The sequence below is a fragment of the Leucopleurus acutus genome (assembly GCF_964270905.1).
Source record: "Leucopleurus acutus genome assembly, chromosome: 1".
Taxonomy (NCBI): Eukaryota; Metazoa; Chordata; class Mammalia; order Artiodactyla; family Delphinidae; genus Leucopleurus; species Leucopleurus acutus.
The window spans coordinates 169,830,215-169,841,905 of record NC_139142.1 but is presented as its reverse complement, the minus strand read 5'-3'; the positions used below and the strand labels follow the sequence as shown (position 1 = coordinate 169,841,905).

General features: G+C 49.2%; 1 protein-coding gene across 2 annotated transcripts in view; it reads left to right on the top strand.

The window, feature by feature from the left end:
- Window positions 1–4,020: 4,020 nt before the first annotated feature.
- Window positions 4,021–11,691, top strand: part of IL16 (interleukin 16) — a 115,769-nt gene continuing 108,098 nt past the window's right edge. For both annotated transcript variants that reach the window (XM_082852560.1, XM_082852559.1), the window contains exon 1: window positions 4,021–4,104. In XM_082852560.1, coding sequence (XP_082708686.1) covers window positions 4,065–4,104 — 40 coding nt within the window. In that variant the 5' untranslated portion in view covers window positions 4,021–4,064. The remainder of the gene's footprint in view (window positions 4,105–11,691) is intronic.

The window sequence follows — 11,691 nt, the reverse complement described above, 5'->3', positions numbered from 1 at the left end:
AGGCAGAGACCAAGAGGAGGACAGAGAGCTGGAACGTGGGGGTGAGGAGCCATCTCTCCCCAGGTGATTTGACCAGTAGGAGATAGGACCCCCCCCCCCATTCTTTGGTGCAGACCCTAGGCAACAAAAAGACATCCTCTCAGTCACCTTATGCAGGGGAAGGATACCAAGGACAAGCCTTTATTTATGGGAAGAGGCCTCCACGAATGTGAGACCCCTCCATTATATTCCCTTATACTTTGTGGTTATATCTGAGATTGTGCCATTTGACACTCTCTTCATTCACTTGTGTTGGGGGTACCTTCTGAGAGTAAGGAGCTGTAAATATATATATATATAAAATATAAATATATATGTTCCTTTTGGAAAAATAAATTAGAAAAGAAACGAAAAGCACTCACAATTTTTCTCACTAGCCAGAGATAACCTCTATTTACATCTTGGCATCTACTAATAGACTATTTTCAGACAAAAGTCATGTATAAACATGCAGTCTTCCTTATTTCTCTGTTGTTGAACTTAACTCCTAACCCCCCATGTCTGTGGATGATGGAAGACTAATTTTGCCAATCCAAAGTAAATTTAGTCATTCCTGGTTTACTCCTGATTTCACTCAGGTCTCCTCTGGGTACCTACTCAGCCAGTGGAGGGTCTCCCTGCCTGGTTTCTACGTGATATGGTGGCGCTGGGGAAGGTGCACCCGGTCCTTGGTCCCCTCGCTGAGACATTCACGGTAGAGGGAACCGGCCAGCCTCTCCTTTGTCCGAGAGGTTCCATCGCCACCATGTTGGCTGCTGAGGTATCTGGTTCTCTCATCACAGAGGTCACCCTGCTTCCTCCACACCCCACTGTGCAGAGCTCCTGGGTCAGCTGGGGCATTCAGGCATTCTGGGTACCTCTTCAAGGCACAGGGAACTTTCAGCTACACTCTCTCCTACCCAACCCTCCACCCTCCCATGGGAGACTCAGGGGATTGTCCCAGGATTTTGGTCTAACTCTCCCAGGTGGACATTTCCACTCCGAGTTGTCTCAGGACACTCGAAGAAGGCTCTTTCCTCCCAGTATTTCAGATAGAAAGTGGGACACAGGTCTCTGTGCTAGGTCTTGTCCCCAGTGTGTACTACCTGTGTGTCTCAGTGCCAACCAGGAAGGGGCAGAAGTGAGGGGCTCCTTCCCAGGCCCCAACCTGCAGTCTTTGAAACTCATCCTCTCTTCAGTTGGGCAGACCTTTATCTCCTTTTAAATAAGAAAATAGCTTCTCTTATATCTTCATACTTTTTCCCCAAATCTGTGGGTTTATGGTATAAATTTTGTGCTTTGTATCCTCCAGGCTTTGCTCTTTGTAATCAAAACCAAGCTTCTGGCATCAAACAAAATAAAAACAAATCCAAATGTGTTAGCGTCCTATTGCTGCTGTAACCAATCAACACAAAATTAGGAGCTTAAAACAATACAAAGTATCTTATGTAGTTCTGGAGGTCAAAAGTCCACAATGGGTCCCCTGGGCTAAAATCAAAAGTGTTGGCAGAGTCAACATCCCTTTCTGGAGATTGGAGGGGAGAATCCTTTCCCTTGTCTTTTCTAGCTTCTGGAGGCCGCCTACACCCTTGGCTTGTAGCCCCCTTCTCCATCATCAAAGACATCAGTGTAGCTTCTTCAAGACTCTCTCTAACTCTGACCTCCTCCTCTGCCTCCCTCTCCCACTTTTAAGGACCCTTGTGATTTTATTGGGCCCACCTGGACAATCCGGGGTAATCCCTCTATTTTAAACTCATCTGATTAGTAACCTTAATTCCATCTGCAACCCTAATTCCCACCTGCCTGTAACGTAACAAGTTCACAGGTCCGTGAGAACAGCATGTGGACACCTTTGGAGGGACAATTACTCTGCTTACCAGTCAATTAATAACTCCTTTGTCAAAGGCTTAATTCATATGATCAAAAGCTATGACTTTCAAAAGTATAGTTTTTGTTATTGATTTAACAAGATCTACTTAGTAGTCCCAAAGCCAATGACTTGACTTAAAAAAACAATTTTTTTAAATTTAAAAATGTTTCTATCATCCTATAGGTGATACAGATTGGAAGCTATTACTGTTCATTGACCTGTGGGGCTAACATAAAGGGTATTGGAAAGCTCAGTGGATGTTGGGAAGCTCATGAAGAAAAAAGAAATCCCTCAATTTTAGGTCTCCAAACTTAATCTTGTTTCATGTATATGGGTCATACTACACAACCTGTGTTTGTAACCTGATTTAAGTCACTTGAAAATGTAAAGCAGATATCTTTCTATGGCAATAAATCTTACCTTATTACCTCATTTTAATTTCTGCAAAGTATTTCCCTATTTATCTAGCCGGCTTCCCATTGTTGCTGCTACTGGGTATCACTAGAATGCAAGGCGCGTTTCTGGCCCTTATTGTTCTGCATGCGTAGTATAGCTGCAGCATCCTGACCTAGGCAGCTTCATGACCTAGGCAGTTAGGTGGTTATTCAAAGCAAGGTAGAGCAGGCAGCAGAGAAGTCCCAGCTCTGGATCCCAACCCTCATCTGGGGTAAGGATGACTCTCGGGGAGCTGTTCTGACTCCAGGTGCTGATAGCAGAGGTTTTCCTGGCACCCTGCAGCACTGCCCTGAGAAATGATTATTTAAGGGATGTGAGGGGTGACGAGGTGGGGGAGGGGTAGAGTGGTCACAGTGACCTGGAGGTGCTTTGATCAAGTGACGGTGATTCGAGGCTATGAATGGTGAGAGTGACATTGGTCAGGGGGCCAGAGGCAGCCATGGCAGGGATCCACCCCTGGAAGACCTGGGCCACTTGGCAGGGGACAGGTGACCCAGGAACTGGACCAGGCTCTGTCACGCTTGCTTCCCTGGTGACTTTTTCTCTCTCTATCAAACAGAGCAGCCTCTCCCTTCAGTCTGCTCTCACATTGCTGCGTCCCGAAAACTGTCACATTCTTCTGCAGCTTTCAGCTCTGAGTCTTTGCCCACTTATTGTATATTCTTTTGGTCTTTTTGGTGGGGGAATCCAAGGATTTATTTAACCCAGCAATCAAACTGGTCATTTAAAATAATAGTACATCTTGTCCAAGTCTAAAAATAAATCCCCCTGGTATGGGAAGGCTAGCAAGGGGAAGTTGGGTAGAGCAGGCTGCAAACGTTTTATAGCCCAGTTAGCCAGGGCTTGAGCCCACTTTTCTTTCATCCCTCCTTGTCCTGACATGGGCGGGAGTCAGAGCGCCTTCTGTTTGCCTCGATTAGAGTCAGCCTCCACCTTCCCCCAAGCCCAACTGCCCTTCTCAGGACACAGGCTGCATTCACCATGCCTCGCTCTCCCTTTGCAGATTTTATGAAAGGCGTTTTCACTTGGATTAAACAGGCACTGTGTTTGTGTGCGGCGTGTGTAAAGGAGAAAATGAATCACTTCGACTTTGGGCAAAGGACTGGAGGTGTTGTGTTTGTCCTTCGCAATTACATAAACACACCAGAACCCATTAAAAAGAAAGAAAGATGTAGGGTGGGGAGGGGGAAAGCCGCGTTGAGGGCTTGGGATGATCTGACAAGTTTAGCACATTTCCCATACGTTCAGTCTCAGAAAGCGTGTTCTGCCCCTCACGACAGACGCCGAGGCCAAGGGAAAGTTTGAGGTTTTGCATTTCTGTTTGTGGTACCGGAAAAGGCTTATGATCTGAGGGCTTGATTCAGTGAAGTAACATCGCCTTCTACACATTTGCTTCGCAAGGAGGGCAGGAGTTGGAAGCGACCGTTTTGAGATGTTAAAGATTTGCTGGCAGAGGGAAAGGGATTTTTTTTCCTCCCTCCCTGCCGAGGAAAAACAGTTCTAACGAGGAGTTACTTTGTAATTTTAACTCCCATTCAAATACTCCCAGCCCTAGAAGCTGCCGTTGATCCCCCGCCACTTCTTTTTTTTTTTTTTTAACATCTTTATTAGAGTATAATTGCTTTACAATGGTGTGTTAGTTTCTGCTTTATAACAAAGTGAATCAGTTATACTCAGAAGGGACCGGTCACGGCGCTCCCTCCTCCCTGGAGCCCCCGTCATGAGTTTGCAGAAGAGACTCTTCCCTGGAAGGGAGAATGGTGAGTGAGGCGGCTTCTAGGGGCTTCACGGGGAGGTGGGGATGGAGGGTTTGACTTTGTTTTTGGACACCGAGGGGTGGAAACCTAGGGAAGCATAATTTTGGTTATGCCGTGTGGTGTGGTGTGTGTGGTGTGTGTGTGTGTGTGTGTGTGTCTGTGTGTGTGCACGTGTGCGGTGCAGCGGGACACAGTCCCTCCCAGTCTGTCTGCGTTGTCCTCACAGAGGCTGGCTGAATGCTCACTAGGCTGCTTGGTGGAGGGGTGAGAGATGGATGTATCACAGGACCCCCAAGGGGGATGAGAGTGAGCCCTGGCCAGGGCAGCTGCTTCCTACCTGCCCGTTCTTCCTCTGTGAGTGGTCCTGGCAACGCTCAGGGGTGGGGATATCAATATCTAAATGCTCAAAGCTGTCAGGGTCCCCATGGTTGGACTCCGCTTCTAGCAGGATGCAGGACAGAAGGGGGAGCTGCTCAGCACCTGGGGGAGACCGGGGAGCAGGTCCCTGGAGCAGGGGGCCCCCGAGCCTCATGGATCTGAGCCCTGGGAGGGGCGCCAGGTACCCCGGCCAGACTCCCTGCCTTGTTGCAGGTACAGCCCCGTGGATCAGATCATTTCTTATGACAACCTCCTTCCTTTGCTCCAGAAGCATAAACAAACAGGCATCAGGGAAAAGGATTTTAACCCCTCAGCCTAGCTTTTAAAGTCAACACTTGGCAAAGCTTCAGCTCTGTCGTAACTTTGGCATAAGAGAATAAACACGTGGTTTTCTTTAAAAAGGAGAGCAAGGCGAGTCAAAGGCACATTCTGGCTCTTTCTGCTCCAGGAAGATATGATAGAGACGGCTAGAACCCTGGGATCCATTTGGTTAGGTTCTGTTAAAGAATTCTCTGAATTCTGAAGAAAGGCAGTGGGGCACAGGGGCCCAGAACCCGGGCTGTGGGGACGGAATCTTGGCTCTGAGATGAACAGGCTAGTTGGTGTGGGGAAAGGTATTTAACCTCGCTATGGCTCAGTTTCCTCCTCTGCAAAACAGGGGTCATAAATTCCTACCACACAGGACTATAGAAGCCGTAAATGAGATGAAGCTGGTGAAATGGCCCGAGCAGCATCTGTGCGATACAGAGAACGTTTCAACCCCCAAAGCAGCTGCTCCCCTGTTCCCCTGTCGTGACACAGGAACCCTCACAGAGCGCTCAGCCCTTGGGGATGAAAGAAGGAGTTCTCGAGGGTCCCAAGTGGCCATGGCCTCCCTCTCTTGCAGAAGGTGGGCCAAGCTTCAGAGATAAAGTACAGGATGCATTTTCTTACACTGGGGCATCTTTGAGGACTGGACTTCACCTGGTATTTAGTAGGCGCTTGACGTGTGCTGAAAGCATTTTCTTCATTTTTATTTCCATGGGGTCCTGCCGCTTCCTGTCCCTGGCTGCATCACCATCTCTGGTTGGGTTTCCCTGGTGCGTGTAGGAAGTTCACTGGAGAGCGTTGCTCCAACACAAACCTCAGCCGATCCCATGGGGCTTTGCACCCTTGCAATGACCCAACACTGCATGTGGGCCGCCCTGGGGAGAGGCCGCTGCCTTCAGCTGAGGGTAAGTCCTGGAAAGAGGTTCCGCTCTGAGCTGTTCCAGGCAACCTGTGTGCCAGCTGTGGGAATGAGTACTCAGTCTTGGGGCAACAACCCACAGCATCACTTCTCGACGGTAATCGAGTCCCTTCTTTCCTCTGAGTTCCAGCAGCTGGAAGGTTGGGGGTTCAATGCACGGACACCTGTTCAGTTACATTCTTACACAGCATTACGACCTTGGATAAGCCCCTTCCCGTATCCAGGACTCACGTCGCTGTCTGTAAGGTGGATGGAAGGTGTTAAGGAGAGATGGTCTCTAAGAACCCTTCTAGCGCTGCCTTTCCCCACGTGCAGATTCTGAGCACGTGACAAGGTGGTTGGTTGTACCCCCAGCAATAGTTGGGTCACGTGATCTCCTCCACAGGTGCCTCCATTCCTTCCAGCAGAAAATGGAATCAAGATATACCTGGGGGCCCTTGTGAGTCCCCATGGCCAGCTGTCAGCAGGGAGGGGCCGGGCCTGTGAGATGCAGAGGGAGGGTCTGTGTAGGGCTGGAGGGCAGGGGGTGGGGTTTGAGGAGAATTCTGCCGTATGCTTTCTCCCGCCTCACCCCTGCTCTTCTCCCCAAAACAAAGTAAAACCACATTGGACGCTGCCATCCATCTTTTTCTTTCCTTTTTTTTTGCGGTACGCGGGCCCCTCACCGCTGTGGCCTCTCCCGTGGCGGAGCACAGGCTCCGGACGCGCAGGCTCAGCGGCCATGGCTCGTGGGCCCAGCCGCTCCGCGGCACGTGGGATCTTCCCGGACCGGGGCACGAACCCGCGTCCCCTGCATCGGCAGGCGGACTCGCAACCACTGCGCCACCAGGGAAGCCCTGCCACCCACCTCTAGTGGTAAGGAGGTGTATAGTGTTGCCTGGGACAGGCATGGATGTAGCTGGCTTTATTTTATTGCCTTTCCCACCCCACCACAGATTTTCTATTTAGTTTTCAACCTACAAAGAGTGAAGTCACTCTCTCAAACACTTGGAATTCATTCTCAGCAGATGATTTATTTAGAGCAGTCTGTGCTTCAGGCATCGTGCTGGGCTCTGATGATCTGATGGGAGACTTCAGATAATCCGTCATACAAGCATCAATATCATGACAAGAGGGTTCGTTTTATTTATTTATTTATTTTTGGAGTAGAGCTGCTTTACAGTGTTGCGTTGGTTTCTGCCGTACAGCAAAGTGAATCAGCTATACGTGTACATATATCCCCCTCTTTTGGGGATTTCCTTCCCATTTAGGTCACCACAGAGCACTGAGTAGAGTTCCCTGTGCTATACAGCAGGTTCTCCTTAGTTATCTATTTTATATGTAGTAGTGTATATATATCAGTCCCAATCTCCCAATCCATCCCACCCCCACTTTCCCCCCTTGGCGTCCATACTTTTTTTCTCTACGTCTGTGTCTCTATTTCTGCTTTGCAAATAAGTTCATCTGTACCATTTTTCTAGATTCCACACACATATGCGTTGATTTACAATATCTGTTTTTCTCTTTTTGACTGATTTCACTCTGTATGACAGACCAAAGAGGGTTAGTTGCAACGAGAGGCTCTAACCAGGGAACCGGCCTAGTCTAGTGGTCAGGGCGGGCCTCCCTGAGGAGGTGCCCTTTGAGCTGTGTGCAGGTGTATAGGAGCGAGGTCAGGTGCAGAGGTAGGGAAGCAAGCTCTAGGTAAAGAGAACAGCATGCCGAAGAATAAGGATGAGAAAAGAGAACTGTCTCAACTCTTACGAGCTTAACTTTGTCACTGTGAGCTCTGCAAGCATCCTTCCATCCAGTCTGTTTTCCTTGCAGAATCTTTTAAAAAATCATCCTGGAGACTTGTTAGCTCAGGGGAAAAGAGATTTTGCTGGTGAGGCCAGGTCTCAACAGCCCTCTCTCCGTGTGACAGCCGGTTCTCTCTGTTCCCCACATCTGGTGGCCAACCCCTGAGGGTGCCTCCTGGAAATCTCTCTGCAACTACTAGTACCTCCCTCCACCTGGGCGCTTTTAGCAACAGGCGCTGATTTAGGACCCTGATGGGCACTGACTCACTGCATCTTCCCCCCACAACCCTATGAGGCCAATGCCTTGTCTATATCGTATAGGTAAGCAAAAATGAGGCCTGGGGAGCTTATCCAAATGGTGAGTGGCAGGACTGAGATTTGAACCCAGGGCAGGTCTGTTTCATTCTGAGTTCTTAGCATGTGGCTGAAACATAACAATAATGATCCTGAGGTACGTACAGACTGATTCCCGTGCTGACGTTTCCACTGGGGGTTAGGGTTCTCAGTTCCTGCAAAGTTTTCAGAACCATCACCATTATGGCCCCCACATTATGGACCCTTTAGATTGCTTTCAGTGGCATTTTTTCCAAAATCTTATTAAAAACATTCAAACATACAGGAAGGTGGAAAGAACCGTAGTCTAACAAGCACATACCCGCTATCTAGCTTCCACAAGTAACACTTCATTTGCCTTCTCACGTGACCATCCGCCCCTCTATCCATCCACCCATGCACGCATCTTATTTTTTGAATACATTTCCAAATAAGTTTCAGGCACCACTGCACTTCACTTCTAAACAGTTCAACATGGATGTAATTAAATCAAGTTCAGGGTTTGCCTACTATTCTCCTTTTAGGTAAAATTTACACACAGTGAAATGTACATATCTTATGTGTACCATTTGATTAATTTTGACACATAGATACACCTGTGTAAGACAAACTCTTAGCATGGTGGGAACATTATTCTCACCCCAGAGAGCTCTTCCATTCCCCTTCTCAGTTGCTTTCAGTTTTTCCTAATAATATATAACATGTCACTAGATTTAAGGGCCTGGTTTAATAAAGTACAGAACCTGCCTTGTCCTGCCTTGGCCGTGAGGGCAGAACCCTTGGTGGTAAAGGCCCCCAAGTCTGCTGGGGAGGGCTCACAATGGGTTCAAGTGCAGATTTTGGCTGGGGTTTTGGGAGAAGGGGACAGCATCAAGCAGAAGGTTTTGAGGGGCTGAGGGGAAGCAGATATAGTTAGTGGTGCAGACTGGGCACGGGCTCCGGGGGCTCCGGTTGGGGCTCCGGGGTCTGTCAGTGGGTTTAGGCACAGGCCAGGATGGAGGAGATGGGGCAGGTGCCCTTTCGTGGGAACTGGACCCTTGGGTGGCGGGGAGAACCGTGCCAAGGCTCTGTATATACTCGTGTGTCCTAGGGCCTCGCGGGGGGTCCCCACGGGGTCAGGGTGATAGGGACCAAGCTGTTTTCACTGGGGCTGCCTTCTAGTTCCTGATGCAGTCCAGACGGGTCCAGGAATTGGAGCCAGTACGTGCATCTGTCACTGGGAAAATGGACACAGAAGCAACCAAAATGGGTACCGTGCAGTGTAGGGCAGATACGTTTCGAGTGTCTGAACAGCTGTGATGGAATGAGATGGCAGTGGAGAGGGTCCAGACCCAGGGGCTTCTGACTCCGGCACCCTGCATGCTGCCCTTCCCACTGTGGGTGGCGTCTGGGGCATCGCGGGCGGAGTGCGGTTGAAGGAAGGCAGCGCTGATGCTTGTGGAAACACCACCGCACGTCAGGCAGCGACAGCATTCTTATTGAAGTCTTATAATCACACATGTTACAAAGGAGACATCTGCAGCTCAGGAGGGGGCGTGGCTTCTCCCAGGCCACACAGCCAGTCCGCAGCAGCCTCGTGGTAAGAGCTCAGGTCTCTGGACTCCTGGACCAGCGCTCTTCCTGCACAGACCCTGCGGTGGTGCGCGTATGCATCCCTGGGCATGCAGTCAGTTATATCCGTCTGTCTCTACGTCTATATGCATCTGACCACAAAGATCCCTCTCTCCCTCCTTCCTCCTGCCTTTTTGCCCTGTTTCTTTTCTTCTTCTCATCTCTTCCTCTAACAGGTATTTAACATCCACTTTGTGCCAAGGACTGTGTAGGGCAAGAGAGAGAGAGAGAGAGAGAGAGAGAGAGAGAGAGAGAGGAGACACAGTCCCTGGCATCAAGGATCTCACAGTTACTGGGTAAGACCCAGATGAGAGAGCTTTGAGCGTACAGAAGGGCCACTCCTTTTTCCATTCATCTGTTGATGGACATTTAGGTTGCTTCCAAGTCCTGGCTATGTGTGGTACATATATACAACGGAATATTACTCAGCCATAAAAAGGAACGAAATTGGGTCATTTGCAGAGAAGTAAATGGACCTAGAGAGTGTCATACAGAGAGAAGTAAGTCAGAAAGAGAAAAACAAATATTGTATATTAACGCATATATGTGGAATCTAGAAAAATGGTACAGATGATCTTATTTGCAAAGCAGAAATAGAGACGTAGAGAACAAACATATGGATACCAAGGAGGAACGTGGGGTGTGGGAGGAATTGGGAGGTTGGGATCGACACATATACACTCTTGATACCATGTATAAAGTAGATAACTAATGAGGACCTACTGCATAGCGCTAGGAACGCTACTCAATGCACCGTGGTGACCTAAATGGGAAGGAAATCAAAAAAGAGGGGATATGTGCATATGTATAGCTGATTCACTTTGCTGTACAGCAGAAACTAACACAACATTGTAAAGCAACTATACTCCAATAAAAATTAATTAAAAAAAAAAAGAAATTGCATTCTCCTCTCCACCGCCCCCGCCCCCCCCCCAAAAGAAGGGCAGCTCCTAATTCCATCAGTGAGTTGGGAGGGAGGTGTCAGGGAAGACTTCCTGGAGGAGATGACTCTGAGCCAAACCTTGAAAAACACAGGAGAGCTGGCCGGGAAGCAGGGGCTCTGGGAGTTAGAAAGCGCATTGTGTGCCGAGGCGCGGAGGTGGGAGAAGGCACGAAGAGTCTGGAGGAACTTCAAGCCAAGGGAGACAGTCTGCGACCTTGGGCAGGGACTGAAAATTTTTACTTATTGAGTCAGTCATGTCACGACAATAACAAATGAAGAAAAGAAAGCAGGGATTTCTTCAAATTTAAAAATGTTACTTTCTGATGCAAGACAGGAAGCGGCATTCCTCAGATAATTGTGTGGGCAGAAGGACTGCAGGAGGGGGACGGGCAGCCTCCCCGGCTGGCCAGGCTTGCTCCACCTTGGCTAGTCCCCTGTCCTGTGTGAACACGCTCTGGAGGGGGCCGGGCCCCCCGGCTGGGGGAGCTCCGGCATCCTGTGAGAGCCAGAAAAGTCGGGGCGCTTGACTGTCTCTACACCCTTGGACCGAACACACGGCTCCTGCCAAAATCTTACTGAGTGGAAACATCCCCAGCGCCCTCTCTTCCCCCTGGGTGTGTCATTCATTAATACCTGGCCTTTTCTTGTGGCCTGGTGAAGGGGAAGCTTGCTGTGCAAACCATCCTGATCTTGGCCTTGAAAAAGCACCGCCCAGACACCAATCCTTCCCTCCTGGTTTGGTGTTTAACCCTTTCTCGACCTCCCACCCATGTGACTGCACGGCCGGGGATGGGTAGGGATTTCCAGATTGCTCAACTTGGCACAGTTTATTTATTCAACGTTTATTCCAAGGGCCAGGATTGCCTGGACTTTGTTGTCAGATAACCTTGGGTTCAAAGGCTGGCTCCGTGCCTTGGGAAAACCGTTTTCTCCCTTCCTCGTCCGGAAAATAGGGATAACGAATGGCGCCAACCCTACGATTAGAGTTGGGAGATAGATGCTGTGTTGTCAGTACTTAGTGAAGTGTCTGGCTCACAGCAGGCGCTGCACGAGTGACAGTTGTTACTATTATTATTATCATTCCTATTTTTGTCCGCACCACGCAGCATGAGGGATGTCAGTTCCCCGGCCAGAGATCGAACCTGTGCCCCCTGCGGTGGAAGCTCAGAGTCTCACCAGGGAACTGCCAGGGAAGTCCCAGTTGTTCCTATTATTCATCAGTCAAGGTTCTGTATCTCCAAGTGTTTTTCTTCATCCCACAGCTATGAATTAAACCAAGTGACTCTGCTCGGCCAATCCAAAGGGTTATTGGTGCTCTC